Source organism: Globicephala melas, chromosome 20, assembly GCF_963455315.2.
Source record: "Globicephala melas chromosome 20, mGloMel1.2, whole genome shotgun sequence".
In the NCBI taxonomy this organism is placed as follows: domain Eukaryota; kingdom Metazoa; phylum Chordata; class Mammalia; order Artiodactyla; family Delphinidae; genus Globicephala; species Globicephala melas.
The window spans coordinates 39,021,991-39,046,782 of record NC_083333.1 but is presented as its reverse complement, the minus strand read 5'-3'; the positions used below and the strand labels follow the sequence as shown (position 1 = coordinate 39,046,782).

Sequence of the window (24,792 nt, the reverse complement as noted above, 5' to 3'; positions counted from 1 at the left end):
GTCCTGCAATGTTTCTGCCACCACCATCTCTTCTCTGAACCACTGCAACAGGCTCTTAATGCCAACAGTCTTTCTGCTTCCACTGCTGCCATCTAACATCAGCCTACATCCCCTGACAGCTTAAAACCCTCTAACACCTTCCCACTGTGTCTGAGAGCAGAGATTCCAGTCCCTGCTACAATGGCTACAAGGCCCTGCGTGATCTGGCTGCTGCCAAGTTCTCCATCTTGCTCACCAGGCTTCAGCCTCCTACATTCTAGCAGTTCCTAAACATCCCTAAGCTCCTGTCAACCTCAACTTTACCTCCTGCTGGTCCCTCTAACCAAGCACCCTTTGCTGGCGCCTTGTTCTTCAGATTTCAGCTTCAATTACATCTCAGGAGCCATCCCAGAATACTCTCTTTAGAGCAGTACACGCACCTCCCTACAGTAAGCATAAGCGACTACTTTAAGACTAACTGCTGCAGTCAGCCTCAGGATTAGCTGGGGGAAAGGGAGGAGAGGTTGGTTGAGAAGTCACTAGAGAACTGCCTTACCTTGCCAGTTCAGGAACTTAGTTTTTTAGTCTTTTCAACAAAACTGGAAATTTGGGAGGCCACAATCTGACCTACCTTGGTCCTAGCTGCCAAAGTCTGCTCTGGAGAAACCCGGGGGAGGGCCCCGGTGCTGTTCAAGCTGGAACCCGGTAAACCCTCCTCCCCAGCTCCTCCCATGTTCTTTACTGGTCCCTCATCCTTTTTCCAAATTTGACTTCAAGCTTTCCTCAAAACTCAGTCAGCCTGGACCACTTTTCATCTTGGCTCAGGCAACTCATCCGGTTATTAAACTGATGACTTTCAAAACTCTACCTTCAGTCTTACCTTGATGGCTGGATGCTAGGGAATAATACATTATCCTCGCCTTAGGGCCTCAAAATTCCTCATCAGACCATTTAAGATAAACCCAAATAACTATAATGCAGGTTATACATGCCACACGGTATGAGTGATATAAACAAATTGTAGGAACCCCTTTCCATTTTCACTGTCAAAGATGGCTTCACAGGTGGCACTGAAGCAAGATATTGCAGGAAAAGACAGAGAAGATAAAATAAAATAGAACAGATTATTGAGCTTGGAAGTAATCTTAGAGATCACCTAGCCCCCATACCTTTTACATGTATCAGTTCTAAGGTGCCAACTGATTAAAGAGTGCACTCTGTGGGCTGGGGATGAGGGAACTGGTGGGCAAGTTTCTTTTGACATGGTGAAGCACGCTGCATTTTCAGAAATGCAAGGGTCAGGGAGAAGGGTGTTAACATCTAGAGGATATGAAAGATGTCAATAATGTTTTGGGGGGTGGTAGATGGAACATATTTGCCTTGCTTTCTCATTTTCCCGTAACAAGCCATGTAAGGTTTTTATAATAAAGAAGAACAAACCCATTGTGAAACTTCATTGCCCAGCAGCAGTCTATCTCCAGTGGATGGCAGCCCAACAGCACCCCTTTTTCACCTGTAAAGTACTTCACGCCATTATGTTAAACCCCTGAAGTCTAGGCAGTACATGACGATTTCACGTTTCTTAAAGGGGAACGTTCTGGCACCGGCGGCCTCCAGCAGGGATGGGAAAGCAAATCTGCCACGTAAACAATGACTATCCTCCAACCCAGATGACCAATCCCAGTTCCCAAACTCTTGTCCCCAGCCTGTCCCCACAACACATCCCGTACAATGCAGCTTCTAAGCTTCTAGTATTACACATTCTCAGTATCCTCCACATCAGCAGGACAGTAGATTCTATTTCTGTGCATGACTGAAAGCCCTCTACATCTTCCTTTACCAGTATGTCTTATGGGAAAACAGATTTTTGACACACACACTCTTACCTTCAAAAATGTCAAGGAGGGCTTCCCTGGTGGCACAGTGGTTGGGAATCTGCCTGCCAATGCAGGGGACGCGGGTTCGAGCCCTGGTCGAGGAGGATCCCACATGCCGCGGAGCAACTAAGCCCATGCACCACAGCTGCTGAACCTGCGCTCTGGAGCCCGCGAGCCACAACTACTGAAGCCCGCACGCCTAGAGCCCGTGCTCTGCAACGGGAGGCCACCGCAATGAGAAGCCCGTACGCCGCAATGAGGAGTGGCCCCCGCTCGCCGCAGCTGGAGAGGGCCCACGCCCAGCAACAAGGACCCAATTCAGCCAAAAATAAATAAAATTATTTTTTAAAAAATGTCAAGGAGCCTTTACCATGAATCAGTGGTTCCCAGGCTGCAGCCCCTTAACTAATATTGAAGTGCTTGAGCAATATTCAATACACGAAACATAAATCAGCAACGAGCTGTTCAGACTCACAACAGCACAGATTCAGCATCAACTCACCGTGGTAAGGCTGTTTTACCATACTGACCAGACGCTCTAATCAGCAGTAAACCCAAAGGCATGCATGTGGTAGTGCGGTGGTGACCGGGTGCTGGGGTGTAAAGGTATGTGTGTTTCAGGAGAAAGGAGAATGCCTCAAAACTAAGGAAACACTGCAAAACCCCCTGTACGTGTTCCACCATAGATGCAAGCCCTCTGCACCACATTCAATAGTTCAATGTTCTTTCCATCCAGGGCACAACTCCTGCCCCTCTCACCAAGCTCCTCTGTGTTCCACCCCAAACCTGGCTAACAAAGTGAACAATACACATACCATCAGTTCGTAAAGTCACAGGGAAGCACTAGGAGCCCACAAGTGCATAAAGCCTGGGGTTTGTCCCAGCGCTGCCACTGTGGGCAGCGGCAGTTTCTAAACAAGTCACTTAGCCCTGGTGGAACCCACTCACCTTCTGTAAAATGAGTGGTTTTCAAATTATAATCAAAGAAACTTCTCAGAGACTTCAGGGAAGAGGTAGGGATGAAATCTGTAAGAGACTGAGAGGGCAGGGCTCCGAGGCCCCCTATCTCTGCCCAAATGTTTTACATATTAGCCTCACTTAAAATGGCATCTAAACAAAGACTTCTAAAACAAAGCTGGAGCTTCTGAAAACCAGGTAATTCAATCTCATCTCCAGATTTAACAACCCCAGGACCAAGCTAACATGTATACTAACATTTACAGAGTACCTTCTAAGTATTAAGCATTTTAAATATCTTATTTAACCCTTCACATCAGTTCTAGGAGACGAGCATTAGTTTCATGTTTACAGGTGAGGAAACTAAAGCTTGGACAAATAAAATGACTTATCCACAGTCACAAAGGGAGGAAATGGAAGTGTGAGAATTTGAAGCTAACTATTTATGTCTCCAAAGCCTTTGTTCTTCCTTCCACACTGCATGTCTTTCCCACCACACTAACTCCACCTCTTGAATTGCTCAAAGTTCCCCCACATCATTTCATGAAATAAAACCAAAGAGTCAAAAGTGCTTCCTACCAGAAACAGTTGGTACCCACTGTCTCCCATTCACAGACCTAGAGACCAATGGGGAGAAAGTGATGATGTGGGACACGTGACACAGAGCTTCCTTCCAGGATTGCCATTTCCCATTAACCACGTTCACTTCTTTAATCACATCTCTCAGGTTTTCTAGACCTCGCAAGGGCGCCTCTCTTCTCCCTCTTTTATCTTCTCCAGAAGTCTACATTTCCATGCGGACTAAATCAAAGGCTTGGTACTTTAAATCAAGTTTTGGCCAACGGCAGGTGATATGAAAGTATACTTCTTAGTCTTCTCTCATTTTTCCTCCAACCAGTCCTATAACAAATGGTCTCATGTATGTACCCACCCCCTTTATTTCCTCTACTCCACTTACATGCAGCTCCCAACCCCGGATCCCCTTCTTAACTTATATACCTGGCACTGTTTTCTAGATGAGTTCTCAGTGGTAGAAGGAGAGAGGGTAAAGAGTAGGAAGCCAGAGAGTTTAAAGGGAAAGCTTAAACCAAACACACACATCCTCAGACCCCTCCCTCTGGGGCCTCTAGAGCACGCACAAACCCGAGACATGAGTGATGGTTAAAAAAATTTGGGTTTTATTGTTTTTGCTAAACAATACTAAAAAAAAAAAATTTCATTTTGAAGGCAGGGCTTGAATTATTTAATTTTGATCCATTTATTTAATTAAAAAAAAAAGGAAGGGGAAAGAGATCATGGCCAAAGCAATAGTAGTTAACCCCCACCCCACCCCCAAAGCTCTAGCCAGTCACATGAGCATCACCCACCTCCCACGCCACGGTGCCTGATATTCAGATGGTGGTACACTCTACCCACTGGACCGCCTTGCAAGTGCAGGGGCAACGGGTGCCAGTCTAACTCTCAGCAGGTTAGTCAAACCAGACAAACCGGTGGGCTGAAGTCCAGAAATTCTTCCCAGGTTTTCTGCCCATCGGCTGAGCACATACAAACTGTCATAAGCTTATAAAACTTAAGGGGGGGTAGGGAAGGGCATAAGAGCAGGAGGTTGGCAGAAGAGAAATGATAGGTCACCCAAGCTTTCTCCTGGGCTAGTGGCTCTGGATACAGACTTAAAGAGAGGTCGGAACAGGCAGACTCCAGGTTTCTCATGAAATAAAACCATCCTTCGAGAAGGAGCTGAGATGTGCCGTGCAAAACAGTTCTTCCTGCAGAGGGCACAGGAGAAAGGGCAGTGGACGCTCCCATCTAGGAGACAGGAGAGTGGTGAGGAAGTTCTTCTAGTACCGTGAAGTAAGACAAAGGCAGAGGGAGAATCCTGAGGTTTTTGCCAAATGGGAGACTGGTACACATACAGTTAAAGACTAAAAAGCTACCAGGAACCCTCAAAGCCAGATCCCATCTGCATACACTGGCTCTACAAAGTGCTGCAGGAGATTCTTGCTGTGAACTAAGTCAAGTTAGTTGCCTGGCTATGGGTGGTGGGGAGGACAATACACTTTTATTTTCAGAGGGATGAGGTGGGAAGAGTGGCCATGATCTAGTAAAAAGAGACCTGCAAGAAGCAGAAAATATTTAGAGAACATTTTAATATATATTTTCATATATATATTTAAAGTTAAGAAAAATAAAACTAATTCAAGCCATGCCCTGTGCAAAAAAAGAAAAACAAAACAAAACAAAACAAAAAAAAAAATTTAAAGTGAGACCTCTGTCTGCTGCTCTAGTCTCAACTTAAGTATCACAGTCAGCTTGTTACTTTTATTTTGGAAGAGAAGATGTAAAAGTTTCTTTCAATCACTCAGAAGGCAAGTGTAGCCACTTATAAAAACAGAATGGCAGAGACAGACTGGGAAAGGAAAGTCAGAGGTGAAAGGGCAGAGCAGGAAAGGAATTTTCAAAAATAAAATTAACAAGGTGACTGTTCCAGAAGGGGGCTGTGAAAAGGACATGGTGGACCGAAGTCTGTTAGTCAAGTAATGATTCAACTTTTAAATTATTCTCTTGTTCTTTTCTGTTGGGTGTTTTGTTTGTTCAAGTCTAAGATTTGGAAATGCTGACCCTTTGTTGACAAGAGCCAACAGGAAATATGGAATCCCTTCCCTCCCCCGGCCTGCCTCCGCTGAAGCCACCACCATCGCCTCCTTGGCTGGATGCTGGAAGAGTCCTCTGTATGTGTGGACTCAGGATGACAGGGCAGCCTCCTTCTGTGGTTGCTGGGCTTGTGAACGCTGCAGTATCTTTTGGCTTTCCACGTCTCTAAAATGTTTTTCAACCTGAAAGAGACCAGTCAGCCTAGATCAGAAAAAGAGATGGGCACACAAGGCCTCCCAAACAGTTCACTCTAGACGTCAACAGCCCGTCCTGGCTGTCTAGCTCGTGGGTTATTCAGCACCTTTGCCCTTGCTGTCTGTTGGCCTTCCCGACAAGATAGCTGGGGGGATCCTCTTGTTTCAGCCACATTTTTTTGCGGCTTCAGCTAAGACTGTCTAAAAGAAGGGGAATCTATAAAGTAGAGTATGAAGGGAGATTATTATGACCCAAACTCCCTCTCCCCTCCTTACACAAGTGCAGAATGAAAAGCTGGTGGGGAATTACAGTCTTAAAACTTTTTACATCCACAATGTTGGTCTCTCAATGCTCAGTTTGTTTTTACAAACGCTGCAACTCAATCTAGAAAGTCAGATGACACGTGAAGGGTCACAGACTCCAACAGCCACTGATGTACACCAACCAGCCCTTCTCGAGAAGAACCCTGCCTGGGTTCAGACGCAATATCATGGGATGGTCTGGATAATTCCAAAAAGCCACACTGCAGAGGACACAGGGTTGACCACTCGCTTTATTCTGCACCGCCCAGTGGTTCCACACCCCCCAAGTGTCCAAGCCATGGCTGCAGAGCACCATGGTGCCGGGAGGCAGGGTGATCAGGCAGGGCTGCTCGCAGGCTGGCTGTGTCGAAAGGGGCAGGGACTGTGGCGTAATGTCTTGCCCTGAGGCTGGCGGGGGGAGAAGGCTGAGGAATCACCCTCTCCCTAAGGTTTCACGGCTTCTTTACTTACTATTTTGCGTACATGGCTCAGTGCACTCCCCTCTTTGCCTTTACAGTTTTCCACTTGATATGGGGGTGTAATAACAACTTCTTCCATGACTACGATGTTTTTTTCTTGCCATTTACAGTCTTTAATGCTGGAAGGAGAAGAGAGCAGGTGAAAGTTACCTCTTGCGGGGCATCCCACACCTCCTGCCTGATGAATAAATAACTCCAGAAAGCTAACCCCAAGTTCCTAGCTCACCACTCAGCCAACAACTGGTTGCCATCAGCCCACAGGGAGAAGTAGCCAAGAAACATTTCCTGGGCACCACTGGCTAGGAAAAGCAATGAAACCAATGCACACTTATTCCAAGGATGGTCCAGAAGAGTTAAGAAGCATTAGGGACCTGAAAAACCGCAGAAAACTTGGTGGCAGCCTCAGAAGTCCACACTAATTTGACTTACAAATAAATAGCTAGGCTCAGGCCACTAGATTCAATTTAAATAGCAGCCTAGGGCAGGGGTTGGCAAATTTTTTCTGTAAAGGGTCGGACAGCAAGTATTTCTGGCTTTGCAGGCCATACAATCTCTGTCACAACTACTCTGCTGCTGTACCTCAAAAGCAGTCACAGATGATACATAAACAAATGAGTAGATCTGGCCCACTGGCTGCAGTTTGCCAACCTTTGGCCTAGGGGGAAATGGTACCTTTAAAAAGACAGAACAAACTCCCCATCTTATTGCAATCTGTACTCTGCTCCCCACCACCCGAAATGATAGCTGCTCCTCAAACTGGCCCTTCTCAATTATCAGACAGCTGGGTAACTTGCCAGACTGGGAAAATCCATCCCAGTTCACACTTGGGGGAACCTAGGGCAGCTGCCACTGCTAAGAGAGTTCCTTCACATACCTGTAAATGCTTAGATACTCACACCATGGCCTCAAACAGCTCTGATGCCAGCTACCATCTGTGCACCAGACTCAGGTGGTTAAATAGGGTAACAGAAGGCAGCAGGAGGAAGGGGGAGTGTCAAATGTTTCCGTTTTTCAGCAGCTAGGGAAGCTAGTGGAGAGTCAAATGACTTCTGCTGTGACAAAATGTCTTTTATGAGGTGGTAATAAGGTGGCCTTCTGCTCTCCCTAACTCCCTATGTTCACCCCAATATATAATTGGGAAGAGGGAGACAGATATAACTTTCCCTTAATAAAACTGCATCAGCTTTTAGAGAAAGGTACAAGATCAAAATAATAAAAGAGAAAGAAATCACTAGTTCTAAATTATGGAATACTAGGTCTGGAAGGGACCCTTAGGGATACTCTAATCCAAAACTAAGTTCTACAGATGAAGAAACTGAAGCCCAGAGCAGACAACTTGTTGGAGATTACACCATTCTGCCATATAGAAAGGCAACAAGCGCCGCACCCCTGGAAGCCGAGGTACTGCTAACACACTACCCAGCTTCCCTTGTGACATTCATAAACACAACTACCCCAAAATCATCCACCAGACAGCACAGCCAGGCAGCATCACCCCCGGGGCAAGGCACCCCTATGCTCCCCCCAACTCACGTCTTGTGTATGGTCTGGAAGAGCTGCTGGCCCTCTAGGGAGACACCAGCGCTGATTGCATAGGCCTGGCTCAGCTTCTCCTCCTTCTCTGTCCGTGCTTTGCTGGCAAGCTAGGGTGGGGGAAAGGAAAGAGACTCAGAAAAGCGTTCACCTTCATCCTTCCTTCAGGACCTAAGTTGAGGAAAAGGTGCTGGAAAAGACTGATTTGGGTAGATTCAGTTTTCTCAGAGATCAAAAGTGAAACAAACAAAAACACACACAATATACCTCAACAGTTTCTGCTATTCCTGGCAAACATGCGTTCCTTCCAGTACTTACTGAATGCCTACCATGTGCCAGACATTCACTGCACTAAGCTAGAGATACAGCACAGAAGGGGGCAGGGGAGACCGACTATAAACAAAAACAAACAAGATAACTTCAGACAGGGCTAAGTGCTAGGAAGAAAACAGAGCAGGACAAGGTTATAGAGTATGACTGGGGGGCGGGGGGGACCCTACCTGATGGAAAGTGATGGTCAGACATAAAAGGTAATGCATACATTTCTACGAAAGGAAAGAATTAAGAATTTTTATCAGCTACTGCGCTAGAGCCTCAGGTTTAGAAATAAATGTCTACCACACCTTCAAAGACCAGGATTTGAAGTTCTAAAGACTCAAGCATTCTAGTACCATTATCTGTACTCACATAGGGAGCCAGGACTCCGGGAAACCTAACCGTGGATACCGTCCACCGACTTGGGCTGTAGATACCATGCTCTTTAAAAAAAAGGAATGGTCTGCATTCTACCGCGTGTCTGTTCCTTAACTGCCCTCTAGTGGAACAACCATAAACTGATCAAGAATTGTAGTAAAATCTAGTAGGTCTACTCAAATCTAGTAAATCGCTCCCAGCAGGGGTGGGTATCCTGTCTATCCCTACTGCCCCTCTAATACATTTCTGGTCCCCAACCCACACTATTGGTTGCTAGACTACAGAAGTACAAATTCGAGTGGAAGCCAAAACAAATACACTGATGGTTTACACGAGAGGCAGATAATGCATCTGAAAGTCAAACAAATGACTTGGAGATTTTCAGATCCATGAACAAGAACATATACTTAGTATACTGATGCTGCAGCATACTAAAGAGATATGCACAACATACACATGAGAACACCCAACCTGTCCCCAAATACCAGCTCTTTAAATGCAAAGAGAGATCATACCTCCAGCACATTCCCAAAGTACCTAGATGCTTGGAATTCTTAAACATTCATATTCTGCTTTAACAGTGACCTTTCAAACCATAAGCCAAACATAGTTCTACAGCGGGAAAAATAAGCAAAGTGTCTAATTGTTGGTAAAATGAAGCACTTTCTTAAGTGTGGGTTTGACTATGAAGAAGAGAAAAGGAGGCCTTCAATCAGGTTAGGGTAACTGAGGAGTCTCAACTGCCCCTGAGTTTCAAGGACTGTCTGAGGGAGGAGGGGGTATGAGCACAGCTCATACATGCTGTCACTTCGGACTCCCTAGGTAAAAGCGGGAAGAAAGGCCAAAACTCTGCAGTGATTTAAAGCCAGAGCTCCCTTTTCACTTGGTCCCCAGGACATGGAAAGAGACAAATACAGCAGCAGTAAATAAATGATCTTTCAAGCCAGGTTCTGCCATTGTGGTCCCACCAGGCTCCAACTTTACAGAGAAGGAAATGCACAGGGCTGACTCCCCTGAGCACTGGCAATCCCAGCTGCAGCAAGGAAGCCTCGTGGCTTGAAAGCACTCAGTTTCTATGGAACGAGAACTGCTAGGGGTGTGTTTTAAGCAGCAACAAGCAAAGCTTACTTGGTCACCAAGAAAACCCTAGTAACAAGGAGTTTCCTTGAGTCTCACTTTCCAAACAATCCTGAAGAAAATCTGAAGTCTCCAAGGAAAGAAAGGAAAACTGGAGGGAAGCAGAGCTCCCTTGGATTAACCAAGCTCCTGCAGAGCTCCTGAGAAGTGGCTAGTGGTCAGGCAGATGTCTACCCCATGAGCAGGCAGAAGGGTCTCACTTTGAGGTCTTTTAAAAAATATTTATCCCTGAAGACCAAAAACATCTCCCAATGTTGGGTCAGACAAAGCTGCTTCTATAAAGCTTGTGTTGCCTAGATAGTAACAGCACCCATTCAGGAAGACAAGAGTTGGCTCAGGAAAAGCAGGCATCCATGCAGAATATTTAAGAATGGAACTGACAAATTAAGCTGGGGTTGGGGAGGGGCAGGAAGGCTGGAAGAAGAACCAGTTTTGAATTTCTGCCAGAGGCAGAGTAAAATGGATATAAATCTCAGCCACAAGTGACTTGTTTAGACAGCCTGAGTCAAATCAACACAATGGTTATAGAACAATGATTTCAAAATACGCCCTAGCCACTCCCACCCCCGACCTCCGCCAAATACCTGTTGTACAATCTCTTCTAAAGGGTCTGAAAGCAAAGGAGAATGGACTAGATGACTCTCCATCTCAACCCATAGTGCAGACTGATCCCAAATGCTAAATGATACAAGGGAGAGCCTTGGAAAAGTCAGCAGAAGTCAGTGTAAGCTGACTATTTCAATTTGCCCCAATATCCTCAACTACTCTACCTGTACCTGCAATTGTGCTTTGGGGATTTGGATTCACAGCAAACCCTGAAGCCTCCAGCTGCCAGTTTATGGACTATTTTCATGGCTATCTGAAAATGCTTAAACCTAATATTCAGCTACACAGATCTGCTTTCACTAAGAAGCTGTATAAATGGGGTAAATTTCTGCCACAGAGAACTGCATCAATTAGGCAGGAGGAAGATTACCTTCACAAAAAGAATCTAGAAATGTTTCTTCTCAAAACTGGGGTGAGAAGGGAAGGGAGATTACCCTGCTCTTTTCACACATGTTCCTGAAAACCCATAACAAACGTGGATAAGCCTCCTTTTGTAAAGCAAGTGACTATCACTCTACCCTCAAGTTAGCTGTAGCTCTACATTTCCCCACATCATATTTTTGTAAACTAATGCATATCTATAAACGGTCCAGTTACTCCAAGTTCGTAAGTTTATGGTTACTGTCAAATCGCCAGACAGAACCAATAAAAGCTGTCCCCAATAGAGAAGGCGTAGGGTGTGCCTTTTAGGCTTCGGAGGGTCTTCAGGACTGCAGTTTTTAAATTCAGTAACTATCACCATACTACATTCATTTTCAATGCAAGCATGCTAACTGCTGGCCTCTCTTCCAATCAAAACTGAAGCACTAACCGGTTAGAATCATAAAGAATGTTAAAGGCACCAACTTTAAGAATACACTGGGTTCAGGCAAACTGAGAAGCACAAACCTACAAATACATGTTACTAATGTACATGTGACCTAATTGAAATAACTGCACAAGACAACCTGCATTTATCTACCCCTCCTTTTATTTTGCACAATTCCCAGTGAAAACATTCATTCCTTGTCTACTAACCAGTTCTTCCTCTCTTGGCCATTTTATATATAGCATCTTGATGTGGGCAAAACAAAGAAAAGTGCATGAACGTGACTCCAAAGCACATCAATATTAAAAGGCTTCTAGTCATGCCCGCTGCTGGGTAACCCTCAAGTGAGTGAATCAGTGAACAGCGGCAACACATCTCTCCTCCTGCACTCAGTGACATGGAGAAGAGGAAGCAGCCACAACAACATAATCCAAGCATCTTGTTATAACCTCATCTTGTTACTTGGTAACCAGCTGGGCCATCTTATTTCCACATACCCAGACCAGGAAAGCACAGGTGCTGTGAGGAATCCAGAGGGATTCCTACTGCAAGTATTTAACAGGCTGTGACAGCTGATCCAACAAGGGAAGCAAAGTCCAGAGAGGAACCTGCTGGATGTGACCTACTGACTCCACTGAGCCACTCTTGGTTTGTCTTCCCTCTGTATTCGGGCCTTCCAACCAGCTGCCCTCACTGAGGGGTTAGGAAGCACTGCAGCTGCTGCCCAGAACTGGCAGTGCTGCCTGCAAGGCCTAATGGAGGCTGAGGGACGGCAGACCAGAGCAGCCAAGAACCACTGTCATCTTAAGGGCCCACGCTTGCTCCTGCTGTTTCAATTCTGGGGTGCACTCCTGGAAAGCCCTCATTCTTGGCTAGCAACAAGAAGGCTCAAAAATATTTCTTCTGGGGCTTCCCTGGTGGCGCAGTGGTTAAGAATTCGCCTGCCAATGCAGGGGACACGGGTTCGAGCCCTGGTCCGGGAAGATCCCACATGCCGCGGAGCCACTAAGCCCGTGCATCACAACTACTGAGCCTGTGCTCTAGAGCCCGTGAGCCACAACTACTGAACCCGCATGCCTAGAGCCCGTGCTCCGCAGCAAGAGAAGCCACTGCACTGAGAAGCCCAGGCACAGCAACGAGGAGCGGCCCCCACTCCCTGCAACTAGAGAAAGCCCGCGCACAGCAGCGAACACCCAACGCAACCAAAAATAAATACATAATATAAATAAATTTTTTAAAAAGTAACCTGAGATAGATAATATGAAAACCCCAAAATAACCCAAATATTCATCAATATGAGATTCATTAAATAAAGTTATTTTAAAAAATATATATATATATTTCTTCCAACTATCAATATCCCCAAGTCTTCCTGCTCCCTGGCTGAAAGCTCCTGTCTGAAAGTTTCTAAAAAAATACTGTTCTTTACAACCTCAGATAGCTGGGAACTCAAATAGAGAACCCTGCTTGAAGTCATGTCCCAGAATACATAACAATGAACCAAAACACTGAATCAAACAGGGGAACAGTAGAGTCCAAGAGGCCTGGCAGTGAACACTAAAATCCTAAGAGCTAATTTGTTGAGTGAGAAATTACTCCACGCAATGCACGGAACAACACGCTTTACATGTATTAAATGTTTAATCTTCCCAACAATTCGGTGAAATAGGGACTAAAATTACTCCAACTTAACAGATGGACTTGCCCAAGTTTACCAAGTCACAAGTGGGAGAGTCTGGATTTGAACCCAGACAGTCTGACTCCAGAGCTTGCATTCTGAACTCTGCACTATACTCAAATAGTTCCACCTAAGAGAAATGTTGAAAATACACTTATAAATTTGAATGTAAAAGAAAATGTTTTATAAAAGAGAAAACATTTTAAGCCTCAGCTGCCATCTTCTTTTTATCAGTGAATTCTGACATTTCCATCAATGTCCTCTGTACAGAACACAATTGTCTGCCTTTTAATGAAGGGCCTCTGTTTTCTGAAAAGGGTCCCAGTCTCACCCTAAACCTCAAGGACATCCTTTATTTCTTTGGTTGAAGGTAATTCATAGGAATGCATTTAAGAAAACAGATCCTATGTGAGAAAGCATTTCAGGCCGATAATAATGGGCATTCCCTGAACCCATCATTTTCTGATGTGCCAAGACTAGAGAAGGTAAGTCAAGCAAGTCTTCTGCACTAGAAAGTTAAGGTACATTGAGAGTGTTGAGCTCTGATGAAAAACACCGTGCAGCAATTAAACTCCAATAAAGATGTTTTAAAAAAAAAAAAAAGGAAAAACACCCTTGCAAATCCAGGGGCCACAGTGCCACCTCAGTCTCCAGGCTCTGACCACCATATTGCTGTCGTACAATACAGGCCAGCCTCAAGACAGTCAGTACACGCTATAAGCAAAGTTTTATACTTCACCTGGCTTAGAATAAAAACTAGTTGCCAGCAAAGTCAATAGTTTTTCTTAGTTATTTGTAATTATGTCAACAAACACTATTCATAGCTACAAAAGACAGCTAAACCTCCTGGACACCAACAGAGTAACTTCCTAGTCCCAAGACCCTGACACCAGCACTGCTGTGGAACCTCCACAGGACTCTGCCAGGAAAAAAAACTGGCGCAGATATAAACTGAAATTTGACCTCAGCAACCTATCTGTGAGAGTACACGCTCAAATTAGCCATCTCACACATGGCCGTGAGGATTAAGGGAGATAACATGGGTGAAAGCACTAGGTGAGTTGTAAAGCACTGTACAAATATTAGCTGTTAACATTATTATTATAATAACATCATTATTATTAGCACAGAGAAGGTGGCTTGTGGGTTATTTCAAAAAAATTCATATAATCCAACCTTCCTTTAGCCAATGAGCTCAGGGCTCTCTCTCTTCTGCTTTCTGTAAGAGCTGCTAGAGAGGCTATAAATCCTTAACAGAATAAATTCCAAAATATAACTGGAATAGTAAGTTGGAAAATGCACTTTATGTGCCAAAATGGGGGCTTTGCTTATAGAATAAAGAGTTGATTTTATTCAGAGATAGTGAAAGAACCAAGTGCTGTCGTTTCCTGGGCTCTGAAGAGGGCAGAAAAAGAAAAGTAAAAATGAAAAGCCACCCCCTTGCCACCCCACCCCAAACAAAAGAGATTCCAGATCAAACCCCTACCTACCACTCCCTAGCTACATGAATCTGAGCAAGATGCATAACCTCTCTTGAGCCTTAGTCCATTCATGGGGGCCCGTCCTAAAGGGTTGTTATTGGAGTTCAGTAAGATACACATCTAACACCAATACTGGCACTTAACTAGTCCCTTCCTTCATTTCTAAGAACTGCCACCAGTTTAGCTCACTGACAGAACAGCAAAAGTTTTTAAAATTGCAAAGATGGACAAACTGAAGTCAATCCAAGTCAGCTTGATTCCATTTAACTTCCCTCCCTTTACCTAATGAATTGTGATTTATTCTTCAAGACCCTACTCCACTGTTACATCTGAGAAGGCTTTCCTAAAATGTTCACTACTCTAAGCCAAGGATTGGCAAACTACAGCCTGTGGGCCAAATTCAGACAACCACCTGTTTTAGTTAAGTTTTATTGGAACGACCATGACCATTTGTTTACATATCACCCACGGCTGCTTTTGCGGCAAAGGCAAAGTTGATAGTTGTGACAGAGAATGTATAGCCCACAAAGCCTAAAATATTTACTATTGGGCCCTTTACAGAAAAGGTTTGCTGCCCCCCTGCAAAAAGTTAAATGCTGCTGTCTCTCACCACTCCCAAACATGAGATTTTTGAGGGCAAAAGCAGTATCTTAATCATCCTGACATTCCCAGCACCAGGAAGGGAGGGGGAGAGAGAGGGAAGTCAGATCAAAGGAAAAGAAACCTTGACTATTAGAGATTCACAGAACAGTTCCCAATGGTTAAGTGGCTAACACACAGTCATACAACAATTCACTAGCAGCCCAGCTGTGAAAAGAACCCAGTTCTTCAAACTCCCCACATTCTACCACACTATACTGTTAGCTTTTGGCATGGTATATAGATCCTTTAACTTTCTAGTTCATGTACAATTTGCTTCACTCTCCAGGGTAGTTTCTGGTATTTATCTAAGCTAGCCTTAAATTCCAATGCTAGAACTTGACTGCACCACTTGTTTTTTTCTTCCCCCCAAGCCTGGTCTCTGCCAGGAAAATTAAACCAGTTAGAATGCCCCTTTCTTAACACTGTAAGAGATACTACCACTGAGCTATCAGTAAAGTGCTTATTTTGAATCGTCTCTGTGTCAAAGAGATAGAATGCAGGGGTGGCTGCAACAACACACCTATGGCACGTCTCTGCCAGTCACCTGGGCCGAGCAATCTGTCTTTTCACGTAGACGATTCTCCCCACACCCCTGTGATGTCAGGAAAGCCCCCTTCAGAACCAAACTCTTGACCTGAGGACGGCTCCACCAAGTCGGCTGGCTGCCATGCACTACAGCCTGAAGTGAGTCATGAGCTGTAGCCTGGAACACCGCACCCCCTATTATAGTTATCAGGTTGACCCCAATGTTTTAATGCCACCAAATGTGACCTCTTTCAAAGGTTAGTGATTTTTAAAATGGCAGTCAATCACCTACCTCTCTGACTTCAGCTCACACCACTCACTACTTACTGTGTCCCTGTTACTCAGCAATGATGGGTTCTTCCTCTTCACCCCACACTTGCTTGCATCTTCATGACACTTCTGTGAGGAAGCAGCTGTCTGCTCAGAGTCAGGTGCAAAACTTACTGGTGGACTCTAACCTGGGACTGTGGCCTTGACAACATATTTTAATCAAGTGAGCCAGTAGGTTACACGTAGCTTCTAGAAGCCAGAAAAATTTTATCTGACAAAAAAGTCTTGCCTTCCCTAGACAAGTTATTTTCCTTCCACTTTCACAATATGAACACATTCTACCTTTTACTAATATATACATAGCTAAACATAGGGTGGTCAAGTCGTCTGATTCTACTTGGTGATAACTCCATACCTCAACACATTAGGGTCAAGATATGGTCAAGGTCTCAGCTAACAGGATACGTCCATGAACACAGGCCACAATGCAGTAGCTACCAACGACCCCAGGAATTTTCTCACACTTGAGGATTATCCCTCACATCAACAAAAAGCCGTACGGTTATGCTAAATCTTAGCTTTCAAGCTGGTTAGAAATCAAAACAAAAACCAAGTCAGTTCTTCCCTGTGTGACATCATACCTAAAGGTAAGCAATGACGTCAGTTCCTTTCAAAAGTGAACTTTGTGACTCTTCCATTTTCTCAGCCTTCCCAGGCCCTTCCACTCCCAGACCAATCTCCCAAGTATCATTTTTATCCAAAGGCAGCAAACTCATTCTTCACTACCAGGTGCTGATGAAAAGCTCTTTGAATCTCTTCTTCCTGGTTCTTCTTCCATTTAATCACTCACTGCTGGTTAGTAAGGTACAAATGGGTAATAAATACTCAAAACAGGCTGATCAATCAGTCAGTGGTTTGGTAAGGGAGGTAGATGCCTTATCTGTGGAGTTCACTTTTCCATGCTTTGTCCCTTTTCCTGCCTCCTGCACAATATACGAGCATCTCCTCCAGAAAGTCTTCTCCAAATCAGCAAAGTGAAAAGAAGACTTACATATCATTCGATGCACTGGAGGCATTTATCCAAACAAATGAATACCTAACACTTGCCTTGGCTGTCTCAGTGAGTTTTTTCCTAAGAGTCTCAGGAGTTGAAAGCACAACCTCTTAGGTTCTGTGACTGCTCACACTAACCTCCAGTACTCAGGCAAGAGTTCACTTAATTATGCCCCTTGATAACACTGCCCTGGAAACTCACGTTAATTCTGGTCACAACAAGAGGTATCCAATATAATTTTGATTTTCCCCAGTCTTGGGTTGGCAAGTTCTGATATCTGAGTGAATGTCAGATCCAGTATCAGGAAAGACTGACATAGGAACAGTGCCAATGTTCTTGGCTGCTTCCCTTTGTCATACTGTCCCTCTCGCCCCATCCTGCTCCTACACCATAATTCAAGGAACATCAACTGGCTGCACATAGCTAATGCGGGAGAATAGGACTAACATCTGCCAACTCTGGTCAACTTGACCTAATCCTCCAAACAACTCTATGAGATAGGCACTAACACGATCCCATCTCCATAGTGAGAAAGCTGATGCTTAGCAAGGTTAAGAGGCAGAGAAGTGACTTTAACGACTTATCCACTTGGTTCCAATGTTCTTTCTACTAGACCATTCTGCTCCTGACCACACAACACAGATGTTTCTCTTTACTCAGAAAGATTACTTAGGATTATAGATATCTGCATACTCATTTCATGTCATCAACCTACTCTATAAGTTCCTTGGGTATGCACACAGAAGCAGAAAAAACATGGGACTTTGCCATCAAAACATTAGACCTGAGTTCAAATCCCAGCTCGATCACTTACTAGTTGAATGACCTTAAGCTAGTGACTCAGCCTCTCTGAGACTCAGTTTACTCTTCTGTAAGATGGTGATGGTACGCACACCGTAAGAACTATTGTTAGGATTAAACGAGATGTCTACCGATTACTAGTTCAGAGCGTGGCATGTAAAAATACTAGTTCCCACACTACTTGCCATATAACCTAGAACAAGTCACTTAAACTGATAAGCCTATCTTCCCATCCGTTAAACTAAAAGGAAAAGAATACACTCTAAAGATCACAAAGCATGGTTTTGAGAATGAACCTAGATGTGTCAAAGCTCTTTGTAAACTGTAAAGCCCTAGAAAAATGTAAGGTGTGGTCCCCAACAGAGCTTACCACAATGCCTTGCACAAAATAATTTTCAGTAAATGTTTGATAAATGCTACATAGAAGAGAACTCTGTTAATACTGACATGTCCCAAATCATCTGAGAGCACTGCTAACTCATGGGCAATCTCTATCCCCAGAGAACAAAATGTGGAGTCAACTCAAAGGAACTTGTTAAGAAACACTTTACTTCACCCTACCATGCAGACCCTGGGCTCTCATCCTCATGCAAGATTTAAACCTTCCTTGTGACAGAAAACTAATAAGCCACATGGTGAATAACCTGAACCTCACTTATGATTGGCTTTGGTGTGCTTTTGTACTTTTACAGTCAGGAAATTCTAAACAATTTTACAGGGTACAATGTTACTGTGGAGAAGATAAAATGACATTCAAAACTTCCACCTTCTGCGACCCCACTGTCGTCTTCCAAGCTTCCTCCTACATCTCACTGCTGTGGACAGACATAGGACATCTTAGCCTGCAGTGAAAGTGCCAACCAAAAACTAAGCAAGCTCATCTCCAAGAATTGCTAGTTCATACCATCTCTAGTTGGGCTGGAATTAAATATTTCCTTTAAAAGGCCTTCTATTCCATTTCCTGCTGGGTCGGAGTAAATATCCGGTTTATATCAACACGTTTAATTAAACACAGCACTTACTATGTCAGCAAGATGAGCCATCATGTGATGTTATCTTCCACTGCAAGTGGAGTACACAGGTAGTGCTCCCTAGACTGCAAGTATCAACAGTTTTCTTCCAGGGATTTCAAGGCACTTTAGTTCCCTTCTAAAATGCTTAAACAATCCTCCATCCTAAAAAAAAAAACCTCAAGCTCATGCTCTTAAATGAGATGAACTTTTCATGTCATTCAAGCACCAGATTAGCTGTTTTCAGTAACAGTAAGAGCCCTCAGGAAGAATCACAAAGCATCCTCAAAGGTTGGTTTCAAGGGAAAACCAATATAGCTTATTCATAAACAACTCTACGAATGAAGAATGAATAAATGAAACCCAAAGATAGCCCTCCAACCTAATTTTAGTCTTCAGTTTCTGACTCCTTTTTCAAGACTTGGCTAGCAGGCCACAAAGTAAGAAAAGTAAAGATTTCTGGTATTCCACAATCTATTACTTCTGGCTGCTTTCTTGAAAGAGTGGGTAAACAACTAGTTTACAATAATGCCAGTAGACAACTGACCAGCAGAAAGCAAAACCCTAAAGGCAAAGATAATCCGCAAACTAATAACCAAGAACCATTTATACTTGAAGTCAAATGTAAGAAAAGAATTGCTTCTCAACAGCTCCCACTTAACAGTCCCACCCACACCACTCCAGCCCCTCTCAGATAGATGGTGGCACTTGGTGGTCATAAGGGCAGAATCTTGTATCTTTTAAATTTGAGAAAATCATCCCTCTTTCAGATAACCTTTCCTCAACTACTCACTAAAGGTTGTTGACAAACTTCTCATACCCTACAAACACTAAAGGATAACTTAGAGCCCCTTTCACCCTCAACATACCAGGCATAAACTATTTTATTTGAAACTTTTTAAATCTCTTCTGGGGACTTCCCTGATGGCACAGTGGTTAAGAATCCGCCTGCCAGTGCAGGGGACACGGGTTCGAGCCCTGGTCCGGGAAGATCCCACATGCCACAGAGCCACTAAGCCGTAGCACCATAACTACTGAGCCTGCACTCTACAGCCCGCGTGCCACTACTGAGCCTGCGCTCTAGAGCCCACGAGCCACAACTACTGAGCCTGTGCTCTAGCGCCTGCGCTCTAGAGCCCGCGAGCCACAACTACTGAAGCCGTGCACCTAGAGCCCGTATTCCGCAACAAGAGAAGCCACCGCAACAAGAAGCCTGCGCACCGCAATGAAGAGTAGCCCCCGTTCACCACAACTAGAGAAAGCCCGCACGCAGCAACAAAGACCCAACGCAGCCAAAAATAAAATAAATAATCTCTTCTGCTAACAGAAGATCATCCAAAGACGACCTATACTTTAATAGGAGGACTGAGCCAGTGTTCCAAAAGTCTATAAGTCTAAGAATGGGACATTCTGTGCGCAACAGCCTTTAATATGAAACCCAAGACCCTTCTGAATCTGTCCTCAGACATCAGTAAAACAGAAAAGTGTGGCACTTCCCTGGGACCTAGTAAGAAGGGAGCTCCAGATCTGAGGTAACTGCATTCTGCCGGCCTCAGTCACTCTCCTTTGTTTCAGCTGCCTGAGTGTCTCCCTGCTTTGCTGAATTGTAGCAAACACACTACATTCCCAAGAGAGGCAAGAGAATATACATTATTACAATACTCATATACAGGGAAAAAAACTTCCACCACACTAACTCAAGAGACTTAAGGCAACAGTTATGAAAATTGAAGGCCTAACTTACTCATTCAACAAGTACTTACAAAGCACCTACTCTGTGCAAGGCTCTGTATATTTAGTGATGAACAAAACAGGTATAGCTCCGATCCCCACAAAACAAATTTTGGTTAGATAGAAAAGTAAACAAATGATATACAATTATAATTACAAAAAAGCTATGAAGAGGGTAACCTTAAGTCGCAATTTGCCCAGGACACACCAATCTATACTTGGTGTAAAACAAAAGCACCACCCACCCCTTTACTCTCGAAAATGTCCCAGGTTGGACTGTAAATGATATGTCACCTTATCTCTGAAGGCTAAGGTACTGTAAGCGAGAATGGGGGCAAATGACTTTAGCCCGAATGATCAGAGGAGACTTCTTGAAAGAGGTGCCATTAAACTGAGTCCTGATGGATACGACTCCAGTCATTCTGAAAGGGTGTTCCCAGTGCAGGGGACAGCAAAGGCTACAACAGGGCTTGGGGTATTACTATTATTGATCAACATGAACTCTGGCTAACAGAACAAAAGAATCAGGAAAGTTATTTGAGGGTTCCCAGAGACCAATTTGTACATCCAAGATTAAAATATCCTAAAACTCTAATTTTGTTAGACCTCGAAATTCAAACATAAAGACAAAAACAAAGCTCTAAGGCAGTGGTTTTCAAATTTTTGTAGGTCATTAATCCCTCTGAGAATCTAAAAACATATTCCAAATCTTCACCCAGGAAACATATATTCTCATGTGCACACATACACAATTTCAGGAGGTTCAGAAGCAACGCCCCTACCCAACCCTCCCAACACTGGAAGTTCACACATGGACTGCAGGTTGTGGGGGCGGGGGGCGGGGAAGCCCTCTTTCACAAAGGACAAAAGCCAGCTCTCAACTCTATTTCTCTATTTGGGCATTAAGACATTTCTTAAAATCTTCTGAAGATACCCAGGAATAAAGAGAAAAGTTAAACTGATATATTTTTTTAAAAAATATATCAAAACAAGCAATTGTAAATCACTGGAAAAAATGAAAAACAAACAACGGACAATGTATGTACCACCAAGAGTCAATGAGACTCAAATTTCCCATCATTTTGGAGAACCAGAACTGCCCTCAAGTCCTTACCTTACTAACATTGAGTGAAGCTAGGGGAGGAGGGGTTTCTGTTCGGTCATTAATTATTTCCACTTCTGAAACATACTGTAAGTTTATGAGCAAGATGTCTGCGTGGTTGGGCTTTCCACTGGAAGAGGGACATTCTGGTGAAAAAATAAAGTTAAGGAAAATAGGGGCAAGCAGAGAACTGACACATCCCAAAGGGGCATGGAAAACACAATTCACCCAAGGCTTGTGTAAAAGGTGTGCCACAAGCAAGAGAGGGAGCCTCACAAGAATCACACCTCTCCTCAGGAAATCTCTGCCTGTCACTTTCCTGCCGCACAACCCCATAACCAAAAGATCTCAAGCTTTTCAAAGCCAAACACGATCCAAAATTGGAAGCCTCAACAGTGTTTCTGTCACCTTCTCTTTACCGGTTTTATGAAGAGGCTTAATACAGTTTTAATGCCGTTATGTATACTGTTTGTCTTGAACCTAATGAACCACACTGAAGAGCAAGTACTTTCTGTTCTTGGTATAATACTCCCTATATCTAAACAGTGCTCTTTTCTCTTTTTCAGATTTGAGATTTCCCATTTTGCACAGGAAAACTACAACACTGGAAAGGAAGCTCACTCAAGGTGACCCAGCTAGCTAACCCATTCATTCATTAATTCATTCATTCACTCACTCACTCATTCACTCATTCTCCAACCATTTCTCAAAAGCATACTGTATGTCAAATAAAGGTAGAGTAATTCTTCATTCCGAAACCCTTCCAACTAAACCACTAATGTAAAAGGTCTTACTTGGTCCAGGTATGAAGTCTTGTGTTCAAAAAACAAAAACAAAAATTAAAAAAAACCTGCAACTCTTCTTGCTGTAATTAGTTTCAAAGGACATCTTCCTAAGCTACAAATCCACAACCAGTAGTTAAATGAATTAAAATACTTGCCAGTCAAAGGCAGCAGCAGACTCAGTAAGAAACTTCCTTTTGAAAGGTGCCATAAGAGATTACTTAAAAAAAAAAAATCCAAATAAACCCACCTGTGGCTCAAATAAAAGGGGAAGGGGTGGCATATTTATTACAACCAGGTAGTATTCCATTTCCACGACTGAGTTTCCTGGAGTAATTCAGAAATCACTTCCACCCCAAAGAAAGAGACCACCTTTTCCATTCTGTTAAACACTGACACATTCAAAAGGGAAGGCTACTGCTATGGAGAAGTCAGGACTCCATGTGCTGAGCTGACAAGAGAAGACAGTTTACTCTTTCACCTGTAACCCACACGTCCATACATAAGCCCCTGAAAAACGTGGTCCTCTCTCTAGACCAGGTTTCCAATACAAACATCCCCAAAACAGCAACTTCCAAATCACTGAGAAGCCGAAAATTCAGCACTCCCTGCCCCCAGCGGCACCACGCATACACAAGCACCAGCAAAACAAGCCCCTATCCCCAGTTCTGCTACAAACTCTGTCCTGCAGTTACTCTCCCCCCAAACAGGCGAGGCCCATTTGGTCACCACCCCACCGCCCTTTCTTGGACCAAATCCCATCAGTGGACAACCCCTCCTGAACTCCATACCCTTGTACCACTCACTAGCAGTTCCTTACTCTACACACCCCTTCCCCACATGATTTTACCCGTCCCCCTCCCATCCAGGCTCCAATCACCAGCCCCCTCCCAAGACCACCCCTCTCCGGATTACTGTGTCCCCTCTCCTAGCGTTCCCCCCGAAAAGCAATCAGCGTGTCAAGCCCCCCTCCACCCACCCACCCTCGATCGGGGCCCAGCTCCCACAAGGGGTGGGAGACAAGGGTCCCCAAGGCGGACCGAGGGACCCACGAGAGGGGGAGGGGAGCTCAGGGCCGTGCGCATGCGCTCCGGGCGCCGCGGTAGCCGGTCGCCCCTAGGCCCGGAGAGGGCCCCAGCCACCGCCGTCGTCCCCCGCCCCCCCACCGCCGCACATACACGCCGGCCCGGCCTCGGGCTCCGCGCAGGGAAGGATACTTAAAGCCAGCATCTTGGACTGGTAGTCGAAGGCTACCACCTCGCCCTGCAACCGCTGCTCCTGGCACGTCCGGCACGACACCTGGCTCCCAACGCTGAAGTACTCGCCCGGAGGAGCCGCCATCTTGGGAGAGCAGCCGCGGCCGGCGGCGGCGGCGGCAGCAGCGGGCGAAAGCCGGGCCCCCAGTGAGCGCCGCGCCGCGACGCACGGGGCGTGCTGACGTCACACGCTAGGGCGTGGCCTGGACTGGGTGGGGCGGGAGCCTAGGTGGATGAGGAGAAAAGAGGAAATAAAGAGGAATGTGAATAATTACGTTTGTGCGGCTGCGCCCGGTTTGTAACAGGCTTGCAAGGTCCGTTTTAGAAGTTAAAGATAAATGACCTACGTGGAATGAAAAGGGGAGGGAGGAGGGAACTGCAGTCTCCCTTATGTGCACACCTTGACACAAGAGTTTGATGAATGAACTCTATATTTTACAAATGAGGAATCCGAGGCCCAGAAGACTTAACTAAACTTGCTCAAAACGGTTACACCTAACTACAAAGTGGTAGTGGAAAGAACATTGGCTGTAGAGTTAGCTAAAACGGAATCGGAATTCCACTGAGTTATGTGACCTTAAGCAAATTACTAAGCCTGATTCTTTTCTTTATTCCTTCTGTATTACCACTGTTGAGCATCCAGCAACCCTTCGATGTAGGAATCAATATCCTCATTTTACAGAGGAAGTAACTAAGTCTTAGACTAAACTTTGTCCAGGGGGGTCGCACAACTAGCAAGGATCCGTTCTACCTGTTTCCAAAGGCGGTGCTATTTACTGCTATGCTAATTAGATAATACCTCACAGAGTAGTTAGGAGGAGCGGGAGATAATGAGATAATGTGTACAAATGCATGGCACGTAGTAGATCCTCAATAAATGGTAGTTCCTCCGTGATCACCCATCACTGTTGGAACTCAAGATGCTTCCCCATCTCCCATCTTGCCCTCTCCTCTAGAAAACCAGGCAAAGAGCCAGAATGAGGAGCAATGGTATTGACAAAGGGAGCCTTGGGGCAGGAGTTTTGGGCCCCCCATTAATGACTGTGTAATATACGAAACAGTTTTCTTAACATGTAAGTACGATGCAGATGCATTTTCAAGCCCTACCATCACCAGTTGCCATCCCTAACCCACCTACCCTTCCACTAAAGAAATTCTAGAGCCTCATGTATGAGTAACAACAGGCAAAGAGAGGGAGGCAAAGGGCCAGTCCTGGCACTACTTAACCTGAACAAGTTTCAA

At 44.6% G+C, this 24,792-nt stretch overlaps 1 protein-coding gene across 1 annotated transcript; it reads right to left on the bottom strand.

Moving 5' to 3' along the window:
• Window positions 1-3,968: 3,968 nt before the first annotated feature.
• LSM12 (LSM12 homolog) lies at window positions 3,969-23,699 on the bottom strand. The gene is made up of 5 exons (XM_030848878.2): window positions 23,512-23,699; window positions 21,525-21,658; window positions 7,975-8,084; window positions 6,434-6,560; window positions 3,969-5,647 (listed from the first exon to the last, which is right to left on the bottom strand). The coding sequence occupies exons 1-5, from the start codon at window positions 23,633-23,635 to the stop codon at window positions 5,555-5,557; spliced, it is 588 nt and encodes a 195-aa protein (XP_030704738.1). The 5' UTR covers window positions 23,636-23,699; the 3' UTR covers window positions 3,969-5,554.
• Window positions 23,700-24,792: the final 1,093 nt, after the last annotated feature.